Source organism: Tigriopus californicus, chromosome 10, assembly GCF_007210705.1.
Source record: "Tigriopus californicus strain San Diego chromosome 10, Tcal_SD_v2.1, whole genome shotgun sequence".
NCBI classification, from domain to species: Eukaryota; Metazoa; Arthropoda; class Copepoda; order Harpacticoida; family Harpacticidae; genus Tigriopus; species Tigriopus californicus.
The window spans coordinates 11,360,490-11,378,327 of NC_081449.1; the positions used below are offsets into that span (position 1 = coordinate 11,360,490).

Genomic DNA, 17,838 nt, shown 5'->3' on the forward strand with positions numbered 1-17,838 from the left:
GAGAAAAAGCAGCGTCGTCATCTCCCTCCTTCCACTCTTTCCTCGCCGCCTGACTTGGCGGGTGAAGAAGCCTTCCATTCGCTCGCTCTTGCTTTGGCCGAGGCTGGCGGGCGAAGGGGGCGAAGGGGGCGAAGAGGCGACTGACCCGGACCGAATGCATCATTGTGGTTGGTTTGGCGAAACTCAGACCGACGGCAGGGGTCATCTTGGAATTCGCTCTGGGTTTTGCCTCAATGGCGGGGAAAGTCGGCGACGAGCCGCCACTCGGAGCTTGGCCGACGTCGGGGCTCGTCCCTTTCTTCCCTCTGTTCCGCTCGTTTTTTAAGGCCGGCGCTCCCGCAATTCCGCCCCAGGTCTTTTGGGTCTTCGTCCTCCTCCTTTCATTCAGAGTGAGGGGTTCGCCTAGATTCGCTCGTCTTGAACGGGACGAGCCTTACGGACGAAATGCTAGCTTTTAGTGGGCACCGCCATAAGAGTGAGACGGTTGAACGTGAGGAGGAATGCATGGAGCATTCCATGCACTTGGCCCCCCGGTCGGTGTGACAGACTGCCAAGCGACCCGTGGAGTGAGCGTTGGGGGCTACTGGGAACCGAGAACCCTGAGTAGCTCAGGATGGTGTTGACTTGAAGCTAGAGGTCGAGCCAGAGGGCCAAGATCCTTTCCTACCGATGGAGGGGTAGGTGCATGAATCTTGTGAGTGTGTGTGTCCATGGGCCAATGGGGGCCAGTCACCGACTACCCCATTTTTGGCGGGAGGTGAGGGTTCTGCTTGTCCGAGGGGTGCCTTGTCAGTTCTTATAATACTGATGCTCACAGATTTTTTTCTTCTTTCTAGGGGAAGAGGGAAAAGAGGAACAGAGAGACAAGGGCAACCATGGGATACTGAGAATAGTAACGAAGGTTCTTTTATCTCAAATGATGATATCGGTGGGTCGAGAATGGCTTTGAAAAGCATTCGTTTTAGATAGAGGGCCTCCAGTTTTAGGTCAATACATGAACAACTGGTACAGTGGACTGTGGAAAATGCAGATTGATCAGGGTGTGGTTTAATGTTATATCTATAAGTTCTTGATGAAGCCGGGGCCTTGCAAAGTGGCTCATTTAAAAAGCCAAGTTAAGCATACCTGGTGCGTCATATCATTCTCTGCCCTTATTTTTGGCACGAATAACCGCGTCAATGCGAGGTCTGGATAATTTTATTTTTTTAGACATAGCTTGCATGTGATCATTACCTACCATTTTCGAGCATAATGCCGGTCTAGATTTAAAAATAGAGAAGATAGCCTCTAAAACATCCAAGAACTGCAAGAGAGATGTGGCCAACCTTGACAAAGGTGAGACCGCCATTAAAATTGCCAATAGTTTTGGCATCCATTGCACTTGGGGTTACAGTAGTAATAAGCTCCATGTCGCCACCAGGGTATTCTCCACATCCAAGCCTACCTTGAACAAAGGTTGGGCTCCAGAGGTTTCTGGTCAAAATTGCTCAATCAGCCTCAACCTGAATCCTCTGGATTACAACATCTGAGGGCATGTGAAGACCAAGGCCTGTGCCACCATCCACAGCTATGTGGTCAAGCTGAAGGCTTCAGTTGGTAAGGCCTGGGCCGCCATAGATAATGGATGCTTTTAAAACAAGTATTTATTTCTTGGGTGGATGAACTGCGTTTGACCTGGGAGTCTACAAGGGGAGTTAACCTGGAGAAGAAAGGGAAAGTAGAAGGATTGCCCTTCTTGGGTCTACTTTCCTCACTAAAAGCATTGACTGCATAGCTGGCCTTTTTGGGTTTGATCAAATATATGGTTTTGAAGTGAAAAGAAAGATGGATTAAAAAATTTTGTGGTACTTTTTTATTGCAGCTTCTATGGGCAACCATGCCACAGTGTTACTTCAGCCAATTGATGACTGCACACCTACTGACACTCATGTAATCTTTCAGAATCTTTGACTGCACCCTCTACTGCCAGTAATTAGACCAGCAGAACTTTGTAACTAAAGAGATGGCTGCATTGCAGTTGGTTGACACGCAACCTAGCTATGCTTGGTGTCATGGGCTTGTTCCCTCTAGAGTTTGTTCCCAGGTCATGTGTCCCTAGGTGTCTATGTTTTGCTTCAAAGCTATAACAATCATGATTCAAACCATTGTAGTGCTAAAAAAGCAAACCAAAAACATTTCAGAGCCCAAATAATTCCCAGTGGTCCAAGACTGCCCAAATACCACGACACTATTTGCTACTGCTGATTGTGAGAAAATGCGGAATCACTGAAATGCTTCAAAACCATTCATTATAAAGTTCAAAGCTTCCATGCGGAAGCAAAATCAAGAACATGTATGCTCAATTTCTATCATTGTTTGGCTTTATCAGGCCACCATTTATATGGGAAAACTTGTTCCTTCATAATTGCAATCTGAATTTGTTTATTTTGATGACAAATCTGCCGATTAACTTTTTCGTGAATAAATAATCTATTTTTGTACATGATTTGCCATGAAAGCTAAATTAAGAAAGACACCTTTATCTGCAAATGATGACTGGTCCCAGCTCTAGCCAGGCCCTCCCTTCTCAATTTCCAAATTCCCGCCTGGAAGCTTCTTCCAATGTCCTCCAGAGCTCGCTTCAAGCGTACTAAACAATAACAAACACGCGTATCCAGACCTAAAAGGTATTGCTTTATACTTAAATCCATCCTCGATGATACACATTGCGCCATGGAGTTGGGGCTCAATTTAGAGGATGATGACTTCCAAGGACAGTCTAAGAAAGATTCAGATAACACTATATCTAATAGTGCGTCGCTGAGCTACCTGGCCAAACAGTGCCCACACAAAGTAAGATTTTATGGGAATGAGAAATTTGAGTTTGAGTTTTTAAATATTGCTCGTACAAGTATCCTGTCTTTTAGTTATTTATCATAATTTATTAATAGGTTGCAGGAAGTTATAACTTCTTCTTAATTCTAGTGGTTTGACAATGCACAAGGGCCTATTGGCGAAGCCGATGTTCAAACCTTAAAATTCAATGCTGATCAAGCTTACTTGGAAAAGGATTATGTCAAGGCCTTCCGATTCTACGAGGAGGTGCTGAAGCGCACGTCGAAGAAGAACATGAGCAATCGAAGAGATATGATGGAATCACTGGCCCGATGTGCTCTACACCAGAATCGATCAAGCCAAGCCCTGGAATGGGCCTTGGAATTGGTAAGCTCTCATCTCGGATCCATCCATTGGAAAGAAAGAGATTATCTTCTACTTTTAGCACAACACTTCGCATCCGAATAACATCGATCATCTGACCGTCAGTCACGATCTTTTGAGTCAAGTCTACGACGCCCAAGGTGATTCCGAAGAATCTTTGGCTCACTTGAGCCGCATCATTCATATCCATCCATTTGTGCCGGATTTCTGGACTCGAATTGGCCAATGCTATGTGAATTTCAAGGACAAAATCCTGGAATATCCGATATCCAAGAGTAATTTAAAGCAGGTTCAAGCATTTTGTTTCATTCGAGCTCTGGTCTTGCTACAACGTGTGGAGACCACGGTCCGTTCGTTTGCCAAAGAGCCCAATGTAAAAGGTCAAAAGGTCCTACTGGAGCAAATCCGATCATTCAGCTTGCATCCTGAAGAAGCAGATCGATTGCATTTTTTTGCCAGCTTAGACATTGCTCATTCTCGCTCGGACGCCAAAAGTGGTGACGCTCAATCTTCAGCTTCCGATAGTGACGGAAAAGACTTCCAAGATTTGGGTCGATCGGAAAGGATAAAGGCCCTGGAGAAAGAGTTCGAAAATGTGCCCGACTCTAGAGCCGAATGGAACCCGTCAATGGTTATTGAAGGATTTGAACTGGAATGGTTTAAATTCATGGTTGAGTGACACAGAAAGGATATTCAAGGCATATTGATCAATTTATTGGTCGATTCTTGACAAATGTTTTCTTTGATATTCCATTGCTTGATTCGGAGGCTCTTGATGCATCTATATATCACATAAATATGGTTTGCGAACAATATATACTATCCCTTTACGACAAGAGACCCGTGTCGGGATTGATCTCGGTTATTTTTGATTTGGGGTCTGGACTAAATGAACTCCAAGGTTGGTCATGGCACAATGGGCTTTGAACTGTAGTTTGATCAAGAGAGACGGCACAAATTGACTTGACAGTAAAAAAGGCCGAAGCTAGGTCGTTGATGTAGGCCTGAACATCAGCATCAGAATTTGAAAGTTTGGGCGAGAAGCGAGGATGCGAAAGGGAAGGGTGGGCTTTGGACAATGCCACGAATTTGGGTTCGATCTCGAAGGTGGAAATGTCCTTTGGTGAGACCGACCCTTCATGAAGTTTCTCCCATTGCTTTTGATCCGGGATTAGGGAGGGTAGTATTGGAAAGATGGGGAACTGGATCTCTGCTTTCATTTGTCCATTCACAATGGCTTGTACAGTCCACATTCCAGGATGCAGGGGACGAGATAGACCGCTGGGAATTGCATCCAAGACGGAGGAGGCGTTGTAGAACCTCTTATCACTCACAGCGGATAATGTTCCCTTAGGATCAAACCACGCAAAGGTGATCACATGTGTTGAGTTGAAGGGATCAGATTGATACATTAAATGAGGGTCCGATTCTGGCTCCATGACCTCAAAAAGATTGCGAAACACTTGTTCTTTCTTATCATATTCTGATCCAACACGAATGTCGATGTTGAAGTCTTGCAATTGTACTGTTTTTCTTTGGAAGCTTAGCTTGATCAATACTTCGAATGCGGCTACGGAAGGTTCGCTAGATAGGAAGAGCACTAAAATACCTTGTAACCGGTCGTTGTTTTGGTAAGATGTGATTTCCAAGACTTTGTCAAAACCTATTTTAGGAGACTGCTGATCTAGGAAATCTTGAATGAGAGAGGAAGCCACGCTTAAATACTCTATTTTTGGAGCTGGTGACGTGTCTTGATGATGGAAAATATTTTGCCAGAAGGAATGAACACTGGTGAGATTGACTTGGAAATCATCACCGTAAATCCATTGATCTACTTGAAAAAGAATCTCTTGATTGATGACGGGCTCGAATTTTCGACCAAAATAAAGTGGTCGCTTTTCCGCTCCCAATAGTCGGTTCCAATCTGAGGGCTTGAAATCATTGGGACTACAACCGCACCAATCTACGACAGCTTTATGTTGGCATTTACAGCCTTGTTTTCGGTTCCAGTTGGTGAGATGAAGATTGTTGTTGAGAATCGTGGAGCAAAATTCCGTGTTCTTGAGAACAATATGAAAGAAAGCCTCGGCTGGCAATAAGGCAAAATTGAAGAATCGTTTCAATCCCTCTAAAGTCTCATCCGAGCCATGTGTGAGATACTGCACGAAATCCCGATGTAGACACACCCAATCTGATCCTCCGTCGATCTGGATCCCCATTGGGATCTGTCGGGATCCGATGCGGTACATGTGATTATCACATTCCACAAATGTCTTGTCCATACCCTGTTTTTTGATGAATGTGGGGGCATCACGCCCATGAGACTTGACAAAATTTCTGCCCCGGTTGATGGTAAGGAAATGCACCAACTCTTGAGGATCCTTTATTGGGTAGTCCGATTCTGATAGGTTCATCACAAAGCTCCAATCCCAATCGAGAGTAAGCAGATGTTTCATGCAATGTAGAAGCATCTGAAGCAAGGAAGATCCACCCCAAATGGTGGCCATTCGATCTTGGACCAAACGGATGTTCCGAAATTGACTCTCCAAGGGAAGCAATTCACGATACAAGTAGTCCTGTCTGGAATCTACATGGATCAGGAAGTAATTGTCCACGTGGTAAAGCCGTCGAATCAATCGCCGGACTTGTCGCACGGCACGACCACTCAAAGTCAACAGATACACAACTCTAACTGGCGTTTCGAGAGCTTTTTTGATTTCCTGAGTGGCCGGAGCCGGTCGCAACGGGATCAGACCGGTTTGATAGACATCCATGGCTAAATAGCCTCCGCAATTTTCTTTGGGATTGCCCGCACAAGGATAGTTGCACTTGGACTTTTCAGGCGGAAAACGATCCCCGTCGTTTGGTCTTTCACTGCCACAGAAGCACTCGGATCCATACTGAAGTCCGGCATAAAGGTAGCCGGATTCGGTACAAAGCATCAGGCACTTTTGCTTTCCGAGCATCGTCTTATATGTGGTCATTCCACCGTTGAGAATTCGGCTGGAAAACGAATCCTTGTAGCAGCCTAGATGGGTTCCAACCACTCTTGAATCAGTACTTTGAGCGCATTGGTTCCTGAGGTAAGTGGGAAAGAGCTGAGATCGAGCTGCCAAACACGTGACATTGGCAATTTGGGATCGACAGCTTTTGGACTTGGCGCGCAGAAGTGCTGATTTGGCATCCTTGCCGAACTCTTCTTGAGGGCAATTGACCCAAACATCGTACTCTTCAAAGTACCACTCCGTATTGTTATCTGAGATTGCTGGGGAAACCGTGGTTGTTTTACTTGATGCAGGAACACCAGTCGATGGAGCATTCGCGGCGATCTTGTTTTCCCAAGAAGAGAACAGAATTCCAACCATCAATTGGAATCCAAACAAAGCGATGAGCACTAAAAAGATCAATTGGATCTTTTTGCCGAATGTCCAAGATCCCATTGGATTTGGCTTGAGCTCCATTCCCGCTTTCCGAACCTTTCTAGCATACTGATCTTCTTGGTGGTTCATTCCCCTGACCTCTTCATTGGGAACAGAAGTGGGGTTCGTCTGAATATTGATACCGCGTGGGCTCCGTATCCTAGTGCGAAACATGACAGAAGCGAAAGGAATCTTACTTTCTCTTCACAGTCGATCACCGAGCTCCTTTCCTCCAGAAATGAGGTTTGTGTCCAGAAGTCTAATACACTAACATATGTTCGCCACACATTTTTGTTCCACTAGCCGGCATGTTAAGAATTGAAAATAGTTCACACAATACTCTGGGTTTGGTCTCCGAGGGCGCGGAAGTCCAGCTCAATCCCGCATTCTCTGTAATTGAAAGAAAGTTAGAATGTGAATTGATAACTGGATTTGGTAAGGAGGGAGGGCGAACATTACTCAAGTGTGCTCAAATATAGTGACCACCGAATTTCTGCATGGATACATCTCTTTCAGAGCTAAATTCTTCAAAGCAAAAGAGTGACTCTTGGATCGCGAACATATCGTTTCGTAGTACGCAAGTTGGATATTTTCTCGATCCAAGATGCACTCCTTTGCTGTTTAAGAATTAGGTTCCGAGTCCTTGCAAACCGGCTTAAGAGTGAATTTTAACCATTACAACTTTCTATCGTGCTTCACTTGATTTTTCGATTTTCCTATTTTAGGATAGGAGTCAGACGGCCTTAAGATCGCGGGATCTCGTTTGATTACTCTTTCAGTCAGTCCGAAGGAAATTGGATGTGAATAATTAATCACACATGGAGGATATGAAATGGCAAAATATTGGGGAACTGTGGGGGGGGCCGTGTGAGCGAGTCTGTTATTCGAATACGGGTGGGTCTGCTCGTTACACTTTCCTTCGACAAATAGTAGTACATGCTTATGAATTTCTCGACATTGTAGAGGAACAAAGACCGAGCGATGAGGGAGCGTCCATGTGTTGAAGGGCTTAAGGCTGGCTCTTTCCCTAAAAAAAAAAACCAACTTGTGCAATGCTTACATTTTACGTGCAACAGGAGACAGACGAGAACAACGTCGGTGAATGTGTTGAGCGAAGACCAACTCAAACGAACCGCACGCGCACTTTGCCAGAGACAATGTCGCAGAATTGCTTGCAGCCCAACTAGCGTTCATGTGCTTGAAGCGGAAGGTGTGCATACGTACATCCAGTCAGTATATAGTAGTAGAAGAGCCTCCGATCTGTATTTGGGCAAGTAGTGTAGGTAGGAGAGCGAAGGATGTAGTATAACGAGCCATAGAGCACTCACTCTGCTTGAATGGGTACGTAAGAGCGTACTTGTCGTGTGGCAAATGTAATGTATGTCCTTCTCGCTGTTTGGTATTAATGGCGCGGTTAATTGGCCAAACGTGAAGCCACTAACTCGGTAACCCACCAAAAAGTCCTCAATCGTTTTCACACTCTGACACAACCAAGTGTTCCCTTGCAGGTCTCGTCGTCATCAAGGATGATGAGATGACCAAAGGATAAGAGGGAAAATCGTCTGCAGTTTCCCGTTCTTCTTCTTGTCAGTGCTCGTTTTTTCTTAGTCTCACTCGATGAATACTTCTTGGCAAGGTTTTCGGAGCACACGCGGTCAAGCCGCTTCACTCTTTTGCTTCGGATAGAGTGCGTGTGTGTACTAGTTCTACTTCTACTAACACTACTACAACAATGTGAGTGTGTGAACGTGTTTGCTCCTTGATCCAGCTCTATCCAATGACACAATATTACTTGGACGGAAGACCCACAAGAAGACATACTCATATCTGCAATCACAAATTGCTGATTATTTTCTGTTTCAAGGCGTGAGGCGTGAGCTTACATCGGGTGCAATGAAAACACTATTTGCTACACTTGACCATCGGAACGCCACGGTTCAAGCAAACCCATCCTTGCCCATGATCAATGTGTTGACCGTTAACGAGTAGGCAGGCCATCATTGGAGTTGGACATTAAACTCATCCTCATCATCGTTATCATCAACAACATCACTGAAACTAAAGCGCCATGATCAAGGTTTGACAGTCGATTGCAATGAGCCCAGAGTAGGCGAGGAGCGGACAAAACTCGTTTTCGAAACAACCACGCCACAACTACCTATTACCACTGATACTACTACCACTATTACTACGAAGACTACTAACTACAGTAGCTGTACGCCACTAGGATTTATGCACGGGCATATACATACTACACATACATATTTTTTGTGCACGAAGTAAAAGTGATTTTGTGTGCGTGTGTGAGTGAGTATGTATGCCAGGAATTTGTTAGCTCAGCTCAACTGAGGCATCGAGGATCTAGCGGGGGAGGTGTTATCGCCAACAACAACTTCTCTCACAAATTCTGAGCATCATCATTGAATAAGTGGATAGATAAAGCTCACTCAATTCCGCTTAGTCCAAGAGAATACGGACCACTCGCTCGCTATCTGTTACTCGTTGGTGGAATGAGCTGCAATTTTCAGTGCCACCCATTCGGATCGAGTCGGGTTGTTGCTAGACAAGGAGGAGGCGGAAGAACCAGACCTCTGAAATACTTCAACTTTTAGCGTTTCCCAACCCTCCTTTTGAAGAGGGTGAGTGAAGCGTTGTCGTATTGGTGATCTGAATTTCTGAATTTCTGAATCTTCTGATTGCGTCGTCTCACGCTGAGGCATTGCTAGCACGTGGTTGAACGGATTGGACACGACCATGATGAGCAACAATAACTTGGCCCCCTTGACCGGGGATCTGGCTCTGAGCTTGGATCAAAGCTGGAAGACCGAGCAGTTCCGTTGTGAGGCGGTTCAAAAGTTAACCCAAGCGTTCCAAGAATCCCAACGTGGTTCCAATCGTACTTTGGGCAATGGCAAGCAAGCTGAAGAGCTCGAGAAGAGCATTTGCAAGAAGGCCGAATCCCAAAGGCAATACTTGGAACTTTTAGAAAAATGCATCAACGTGGTTCGCCGCATGGGACAACAACAGCAACAACAACAGCAACAACAACAACATCAACAACAACAACCTCAGCCACAACACCTGCCACAACCACCTCAACAGCAACCAGTGTACAACTCATCAGGAGGGGGAATCGTGACATCTGTAGAATCCCGCCCCCGATCCACCAACGCCGAGATGATGGGTGATCATCGACACGCCTCCATGAGCTTGGTTACTCAACCAGAGGTAAGTCGTAACGTTCGTAATGCAATGGAGATCGGTTAGCCTGATCAGTGATGATCAAGATGAAACAAACCTCTGTGCTAGATAAAGATGGTGAGATCTATGCAAAACGGAAGGCGTAGATGGGCGTGTGAGGTGAATAGTGCTGCAAGTTTTGACCTCTCGATCTATTTCTACACCACCAATCAAACCTTCAGGTCTCATTATCAGGTGCTTTAGTTCGATATGGAGCAGATCCCAAAACTGCAAATTTTGGTGGAGGATCATGCCATTATTAACGTTCCAATTTTAATTTGTTCAATGTTCCGCCGTATGCTGCCGGAATCAGCTGATTTCTATATCAATCCCGGCTCGATTATCAATCTTTTCCACCATGATGGATCACAAACCGATGATTTCAACCGAAGTGCCAATCAGGCCTATGTCCCCCTAACCCCCACGAACAGTACTTCCAAATGTTTCTTACCTCCTTTATATTTGTACATCCCAACCATAACTTCCAATTTCCATGCCTACGCCGAATGTCTACGATGCGTATTGTGTGTGTACGAGGTTCACGTCCCAGCACGGCTCAAACAATGGGCTGGCCGCTGGGCTTGAGACTTTATTCAATCCATGCCTCCGTCCATCCATCCACCCAGCCACCCAGGCAGGGTAAGCGTCTAGCGATCCACGAATAGGGTTGCCAATCCGAGATGAAGATCTCAATCGGTCAATGAGCCCTCTCATCAGGGCCTTTGTCAAGCATGGCCTATTAGATGGGCGGGTCCGGTCCCATGTCCAGGTGTCTTGAGTCCGGGCTTCCCAATCCAAATCTGACATAGCTGACCTAAATTGGAGGAAGAAAATGACACTATTTGGACCAAACGCTCTGGCCGTCCTGATGGCGCTGGTGAAGCCAGGGAAGGGAAGCACACCCAATCTGGTAGCCAGGATGGCCAGCCGATCGAGAGAAGCCAGAGAAGCAAGCCACTTTCCCCCGATGAGTTATCCTCGCTAGTGGGGAGTGGGAGTGGGTACCTTACTTAGATTGCTTTGGGCTGCTACCGGTGGTACCTTCTTCAATCTCAGAGTACAGCTTCTTTTCATTGTGCTGACAGAGAAACGGATGGTCTTTCCCCGACGTAGCCGGCTTTAAATCCCCATCATATTGTGTAACTTCGAGTTGAGTGATTTTGAGGGGGGTGCTTACTTTTGTAGGAGCCCAAGATGATGCCTCAACACCCTGTTCCACAACAGCAATTGGGTCCGGGCGGTGGCGGCCCTGTGGGGGTTCAGGGTCTACCCCATGGGGGTCGCATGCCGGTCTCTAGCCAGTCCATGATGAGCATGCAGCCTCAACCCGGTCAAATGGGCATGCAACACATTATCAGGGTAAGACAAGCGTGGTTTACCTGCCCTGTTCGACGTGTATGCCGCTCCCTCCCTCCACATTATGATTAATATTATTATTATTGTTGTAATGAGAAAAGAGGAGGAAGACGAAATCAAGTCTGTCCTCCCTCTGTGAGTGACACGTGTTCACTTGGCCATGTTTTTCAGCCGGGCATGAATCCGGGCAACAATCCCGCGGCCAGTCAACTCCAACAGCGACTTCTGGCCAATCGAGGCATGCCGGGCCCTGGGAACCCCATGATGACCAACCTCCCGCCCAATATGGCACCTCGGGGCATCAATATGGGACAGGTGAGCGGGACGAGAGCGGACCACGCGTCGATCTCGGTGTTTGATGTTGGTGGATGTTTTTGCAGATGATGCCCAATCGAATGGGTAATATGGGCGGGATGGGTCCAGCCCAGCCCATGGGTAATCCAATGATGAACCAGACCAGCATGGGACCATCGATGGGACAAAGAGCACCTCCGCCAATGTATAATGTGAGCCCTCACATCATGACACCCGGAGGCTCGCCGGCCAATATGGGCATGATGTCACAATCCCCGGTAGCCGGACAGTACATCCATTCGCCACAGGTAAGAATGGAACGCATTTGAGAAGATCATTAGATTTTTACTATTTGAATGGGTCGGGAGCTGAAATAGTTCATCCAGCCCATTTTAAAAGAGAATACACCTTAACTAATTAATGACTATCTGGATATTTGCTTTCTAAACGGTGAAAGGGAGTTTAAGATGCCTAAAAAGTGAAATAGCGATTCAACAAATGAGCTTTGCCTGACGGAAATGGGACTTATCCATGGTATCCTCCAACTTGTCTGGTGGTAATTTATTGGTAATCTAAAGTAAAGAGAAAAATAATGACCTGCAACTCAGAGCATCTCTCGATCCCTCTTTGAAATCTCGCTGAACAGTGAGCACGGGTCGATCTGAAAACAAACAATTTCCACGTTTTCACGTCCTAAGCCAGTGGTTGACCAGAACTGCACTAATTCATCCCAAAGGACCTCAAGTTTGCTGAAAGAGAGACATCAGCGCTAACTAAGAAAATAAAATCAGAGGACCTACGGAAATCTTATTCTACCAAATCAACTTGAGTAAAATTTCTTTTTCCACATTGGAGGACTAGCCTAATAATGGCGTATCGTAGCCAATATTCCGACCTTGATGTCGGGTCTGTCAGATAATTCTATTTTTACATAAAAACGAGAGTCTGAAACGACGGAGCAGCCATAAGGAGAGATTGGCATATGAGGATCAACCTTAGAAATTGAGAAATGTCAATTTTTGACGCTCGTTTTAGTTATTTAACTACTATCTCATCTGAAAGCATTTACAGAACTATCCAGATTGACTTGACGAACTCGTCGCCTTCTTCACTCTATATTCACGTATTTAAAAGATTCATTTTTACTCGTTTCAGCAAGCCCCTATTCCGTCTCCGGCCGGTGGCGGAGGGCCTCGTAGTATGGCTCCTTCCCCGTTATCGAGCGCAAATACACCTAATCCTCAAGATACCTCTTCCACCCAAGATGAGCAAGCTTATCTGGAGAAGGTTCGCCAATTGGCAAAGTATATTGAGCCTCTTAGAATTATGATCTCGAGGATTGGATCCAGCGACCAAGTGAAGCTGGACAAGATGAAGAAGCTCCTTGATATCTTGTCCAATCCTAACAAGCGAATGCCCATTGAGACCTTGAAGAAATGCGAAGATGTTCTCGTGAGACTCAAGCTCGACACGGAAGTGCGCCCCGAGAGTACTGTCAACCCCCTGCTAGAGGCAGTTTACAACCTTCGCACGTCCTCTAAGACTCAATCCGTGCATTTGAATCACACCCTCCAGCGGACTTTCGGTGCCCCGCTCGAGGCTCTCTACGGCCCTGAGATCTCTCTTCCTCCTCTTCCCAAACGTCGGCGAGTCGAAGAGGAATCGCCCAGTGATATTCCGCACATTCTTCAGGGAGAAGTGGCTCGACTTCAGTCACATTTCAAGGTCCAGTTGGACCAGTCCCAACCGACTCAACACGTCGGTCAGGTCAATCTCACTTGTCAGCTTGAGGATCCGAACCTCCCTTCGGTTCCACCCATATCGGTGACCATTCCCGAGGACTACCCGGATGTTCCACCTATTTGTGATGCGGATCTCACCGAGTATTTTGCTACCCCATTCCTTCAGCGGGTTCAAACAGCTCTGACCAGCCGATTGTCAAAAATGCCACCGAACTTTACCCTCTCTCAATTGTTGAGTGCCTGGGAATTTTCCGTGCGGTCAGCTTGCTCCCCGAAACCCAATCACGTTACCATCGGCACCGCCATATTTGGTATGTAGATGTCTAGATGTCTCCGTTTCGATGTTTGGAAGCATGATGAGATTGGAAAATAAACCTGCGCAACGTATTTGAAAACATAGTTTTGTTTATTATTCAATATAGTCCGTAGTATATTGGTTTGTGGTGTGATATATTGTTGGATCTTGTGTTCGGTTGCAGTAAACCCGTTTGCCGGTGGAAAATTATCGACCGCATCTGTGATCTAGCCAAGGTTATGTTTTTGATCAGTACCTAGATTATTGACTTTTCATAATTACAAGTAGAGAACACAACATGGTTAGGTTTCTTCTCTTTCCTTTTGTATGAAGTCCGAGGATCTCCCACTATTTGCGAAAATTCTGAAAATTCTAACAACCAGCATCACGGAATGATGGAATCATTTCTCAAGAAAATGGAAAAAAGCCTAACGGGATTGGTGAAGAGACCTAGGACAAAATGTCGGCTCAGCAACTTGCTCACTTGGTTAGCTCATGAGGGCAAAGAGGATCCTAAAAGCGGGCCATGATGATTATCACCCACATCCACCAAAGGAAGAGATTCCTCATCCAGTTCATTCAACGAATTGCCTCTTTGAAACTCGTATCTGGAGGCTTCGGCCAAATTTCTTCGGTTACTCTGTATGGTCGAGGTTGTCGTTTGAGATGTCGAGCCCAGACCTCCCCCGGCCATTCGGTGATGAAGTTCGTGCAGATAGAGGGCCGAAAATGACATGTCAGCCTCGATGTACTCCAGACCCAAACGCCTCAGGTCCTTGCCCAAGTTAGGCGTGGGCATCAATGTGGAGGCTGCCGGGCCTACGAGTCTTGAATTGAGTAACTGAGACTGATTGGGTCGGAAGTGAGAGGAGATCATCATCGAGCTCCGTCCCGTTCCTCCCGTGGTTGCAACCAGGCCTTGGTGAACACTTTCAAGCATGCTTCCTGTACGGGTTTGATAGAGACTCCCCTCCACGTATTGCTCTCCACCCTCCAGTTCATCTCCGTTGGGAGATCGCGTGCTTTGAAGGAACATGGCTCCAGGAGAACCAGAAGGACCCACCATTCGAACGTGACGAGCATCGCCTAACATTTCGTTGGCGATGCTTGAATAAAGACCGCCGGCGGCATCCATCGAATTTAATGAATTGTACAAGGAATTCTCTTCGAGGGCTTCCTCCTGAACGGTGGCTAAGGCCTCGGCATCTTTTGCGGCATGGCCGCGGAGAGCAGCTATAAAGTTGGTTGATTCTGATGGGGGAACCCAATCAGGGTTGGTCAAAGTAAAGTGAACCAAGGACATCTCGGTTTTGCCATCCTCAGCTTGGGTGTAATGATTGGTTTTAGCGGGGGTGTCTTCCGTGATGGCGGTTTGCCACTCTGCATTTCCGTGTCTACGGACATCCATTTGAGCGAAACTGCACACATCTCCTACACCCACCACGTCCACCGTGAAATTGCGAAAGAAATCCACCAATTGAGGAGCTTTAGGTCGGAGGTTGAAGAATAAGATGAACGGGGTGAGAATTGGCGAGAACAATTCTCCAATTAGATATTCGGCTTTGAATGGAAATAGCTCTCCCAGTTCGCCCATGACCTCGTGGGTGTGGGCTCGACCCTTCCAGGTTTCTGGAAAGTAATGCACGTGGGCCAGAACTGCGGTGAGGGACTTCTCGGGGTTGAACACCAGATTCTCGTCGGGGATGAACGAGGAACTGAAGATAACGGCGAACGTCAGGATCGACAACAGAGTCAAGACATGCTCCACAGCCATGACGTCTTCATCGTAACAGATCAGGACCAAGATAATCCCCATAATGGCCCCACAAATATAGCGGAAGAATCCAAAAATGACCGCATGAAGCGGGTTCGAGAACAAATCCATGTACTTGGTGGCGGGTTTGTATGCCCGATTGAGTCTGCCCTGGAACTCATGGTCGAGTTCATTGAAGTGGCGCAGGTAGAACCGACTGTACAGGCTCCAAGTTCGATTAGACAAGAGTTCGGGCTTCCGCTTGATGAGCTCAGCGTGGCTGAAGAAGCTATTGAGCACTTGCCAAAGCAGAATCACGGGCATCAAAATCAGATTACCCAAGGCCACAAAAGCGATCTTCTTCTGGAGACTGTCCACCAACTCTTTCTTCTGGCTGGTCTTCTTGTACTCGTCACGCAAGTGCCACTGATTGAACGTGGCCCAAGGTCCTTTGAAGAACAGGAACTCCAAGTTATACTTGAGCCCTTGGCTGAGTACAGTTTTCGCTCCCAGAAACGGGATCTGAATCTCCACGGGCAACAGATCTTTGTTCACCATGGCCACGAAATAGTTTTTGAAACGAAGGATACGATGATAGATGTCCAACTCGGTCAGGTGGTCTTTGTGAATGCACATGAGGTATTCCGACTGGGCCTTGATTATCCGCTTTTGCACTTCGGGCCACGAGACTGAGCTCAACTCGTCGTCACTCACACGCAAGGCCTCGTTGAAAAACATCTTGATATCCCAATATTGAAAGAAATGGTAGGCCGTGGCTCCCACCTTGGTCAACCAAAAGACACAAGCCAACAAAAGGCCCAAGAGAGTGAGGCCGGATAATTGGATCTGGTCCGAGCGGAGGAAGATATCACTGGGCGTGATCTTGTCCCCGACATGCCAATCGGGTCGGGAGGGCTGCTCGTTTTTGAACAGTACGGGATAGTTGACGCATTCGAAAATTACCACGGCAATCACGACCACAAACACAAACTTGACCAGTTTGAGGACATCCTAAAGAAGACCAAAAGGTTGATATAAACGTAATTACGTCATCTGGCCCGATTGGCCGATGGATGCTCACCTCGCAGATCATGACGTAGAATCCATGTCGTTGATGATACTCGTACACCCTTTTGAAAAAGGAATCGAGGTCATCGATGTGACTCCAACGAGACTTGTTGCTTTCCGGCACTGAATGAATAATAAAATCTCCAGGTGGGCCCTGATCCTCGGGACTATGGTGGCCCGCCCCTGCCTGATGTCGGCGGGGTTCACGCCAGGGATCGTTGGGTGCATAAGGCTGGCCAAAATGGGGTGGGGCCTCGTCGTCCTCGGTCGTATTTGGATCATCTTGGAAGGGCTTGATCCCCGTTTGCAAACGGTCCAAACCTTGCAAGGTTTGAGTGAAGGGCGAACCCGACATGATGGCCTCGGTCCTGGAAACTAAAAGTAAAACCATGATTAATCCATACCTCCTTACTACTGAGTGGTGCAATGTCAAGTTCGACCAGTTACGTCATTCTCCTCTGCCAACTGATCGTACCTTACTTGAGTCAAGCTCCACCTGATCTAACCTGGCCAAAGACGACTCTTGATCTCATTTCTGAACACATCTACAAACTATTCTCATGCATTAAGATCTATGAAATGAAGTCATTTGGTGGAAAACAGTTCCAACCCAACATTGCCTGGTCTTACAAATCCTAACGTTTGACTTGGCTTTGAAATGAATCACCTAAATGTAGTGGCTGCGTTCCCCGCGTTCCAGATAGAATTTCATGTTTCGAAACGATGGCTAGTATCCCAAGGGAGTCTCCGGAGTTCCCGGGATCAACGACGCAGTTCAAGTCTTGATCAGCGACGCAACAACCACCACCAAAGAGGATGATGATGCACGATGGATGGATGGAAACAGATGATCGTCAGGGAGGATCCATCCAAACAAAGACAAACACAGAGCACGGAGAATCGAGGATTGAGGCCAAACCGTTCTTCGGCAATGGATTTCGAGGCCAAACTGTTTTTTTTCTTGTATTGTTCTTCTTCCTGTATGAGCTCAGAAAGGCTGGCGAAGGGTCTGAGGACTGAGACTGGAATGCCTTTCTAGAGAGAGAGACAGACACAGACCGAGAGAGAGAGAGAGGCCATGTACTGGCAGGGGCGCAGGCTGGCTTGTTATTGCAATGCTTCGAACGTAGCAGCGAGACACTCACTGGCTGGCACTTGCGCCGTTTGCGACGGAGTAGAATCGGGTGGACGGGTCTATTTCTCCGTCGGGGACCTACGCCATCACCTACGTCGTGTACTCGGATAAAGTGACTCGATCTGGAGCTCCAGGTGAAGAATGATCTAGTCCCGGGTTAAATAGTTCAAATCCAGAGATGGCATATTCCATTTGTTCCAACCAGTGAAATGTGACCTGGAAGAGATCGATTGATAAGGAATCTCATTCCAAGCTCAAAGCGCAACTGAAAGTTCGACATGGTTCTAAAGTCAAATCCTGTGGAGTTAGTCTTAATCAAGTCACCTTTTCGCTCGCTC

At 46.7% G+C, this 17,838-nt stretch overlaps 4 protein-coding genes across 8 annotated transcripts; 2 read left to right on the plus strand and 2 right to left on the minus strand.

Annotated features, from left to right (window-relative positions):
* The first annotated feature begins 2,461 nt into the window (after positions 1-2,461).
* LOC131887587 (uncharacterized protein C8orf76-like) lies at positions 2,462-4,036 on the plus strand. The gene is made up of 3 exons (XM_059236212.1): positions 2,462-2,832; positions 2,965-3,201; positions 3,260-4,036. Exons 1-3 carry the CDS (start codon positions 2,713-2,715, stop codon positions 3,875-3,877), a joined length of 975 nt encoding a protein of 324 aa, XP_059092195.1. The 5' UTR covers positions 2,462-2,712; the 3' UTR covers positions 3,878-4,036.
* LOC131887574 (xylosyltransferase oxt-like) lies at positions 3,891-10,449 on the minus strand. Of its 4 annotated transcripts, XM_059236195.1 has the most exons (3): positions 8,501-8,859; positions 7,678-8,444; positions 3,891-7,007 (listed from the first exon to the last, which is right to left on the minus strand). In XM_059236195.1, exon 3 carries the CDS (start codon positions 6,789-6,791, stop codon positions 4,026-4,028), a length of 2,766 nt encoding a protein of 921 aa, XP_059092178.1. In that variant the 5' UTR covers positions 6,792-7,007; positions 7,678-8,444; positions 8,501-8,859; the 3' UTR covers positions 3,891-4,025. The 4 variants fall into 4 exon arrangements, with proteins under 4 accessions (XP_059092178.1, XP_059092179.1, XP_059092177.1 ...); XM_059236196.1 differs by lacking the exons at positions 7,678-8,444; positions 8,501-8,859 and adding an exon at positions 10,309-10,449; XM_059236194.1 differs by having other exon boundaries at positions 7,946-8,859.
* Positions 8,864-13,636, plus strand: LOC131887578 (mediator of RNA polymerase II transcription subunit 15-like). Of its 2 annotated transcripts, XM_059236201.1 has the most exons (5): positions 8,864-9,845; positions 11,043-11,216; positions 11,385-11,528; positions 11,594-11,815; positions 12,663-13,636. In XM_059236201.1, exons 1-5 carry the CDS (start codon positions 9,372-9,374, stop codon positions 13,566-13,568), a joined length of 1,920 nt encoding a protein of 639 aa, XP_059092184.1. In that variant the 5' UTR covers positions 8,864-9,371; the 3' UTR covers positions 13,569-13,636. The 2 variants fall into 2 exon arrangements, with proteins under 2 accessions (XP_059092184.1, XP_059092185.1); XM_059236202.1 differs by lacking the exon at positions 11,043-11,216.
* LOC131887575 (autophagy-related protein 9A-like) lies at positions 13,637-17,412 on the minus strand. Its single transcript, XM_059236198.1, has 3 exons — positions 17,033-17,412; positions 16,379-16,740; positions 13,637-16,308 (listed from the first exon to the last, which is right to left on the minus strand). The coding sequence occupies exons 2-3, from the start codon at positions 16,718-16,720 to the stop codon at positions 14,038-14,040; spliced, it is 2,613 nt and encodes an 870-aa protein (XP_059092181.1). The 5' UTR covers positions 16,721-16,740; positions 17,033-17,412; the 3' UTR covers positions 13,637-14,037.
* Between the last annotated feature and the right edge of the window lie 426 nt (positions 17,413-17,838).

Coding starts and splice junctions, on each gene's coding strand:
- LOC131887587 (XM_059236212.1), top strand. CDS start 2,713: ATGGAGTTGGGGCTCAATTTAGAGGATGATGACTTCCAAGGACAGTCT. Junction 2,833..2,964: donor CCAAACAGTGCCCACACAAA/GTAAGATTTTAT, acceptor TCTTAATTCTAG/TGGTTTGACAATGCACAAGG. Junction 3,202..3,259: donor TGGAATGGGCCTTGGAATTG/GTAAGCTCTCAT, acceptor TTCTACTTTTAG/CACAACACTTCGCATCCGAA.
- LOC131887574 (XM_059236196.1), bottom strand. CDS start 6,791: ATGTTTCGCACTAGGATACGGAGCCCACGCGGTATCAATATTCAGACG.
- LOC131887578 (XM_059236201.1), top strand. CDS start 9,372: ATGATGAGCAACAATAACTTGGCCCCCTTGACCGGGGATCTGGCTCTG. Junction 11,217..11,384: donor GCATGCAACACATTATCAGG/GTAAGACAAGCG, acceptor CATGTTTTTCAG/CCGGGCATGAATCCGGGCAA. Junction 11,816..12,662: donor AGTACATCCATTCGCCACAG/GTAAGAATGGAA, acceptor TACTCGTTTCAG/CAAGCCCCTATTCCGTCTCC.
- LOC131887575 (XM_059236198.1), bottom strand. CDS start 16,720: ATGTCGGGTTCGCCCTTCACTCAAACCTTGCAAGGTTTGGACCGTTTG. Junction 16,309..16,378: donor TCTACGTCATGATCTGCGAG/GTGAGCATCCAT, acceptor GGTCTTCTTTAG/GATGTCCTCAAACTGGTCAA.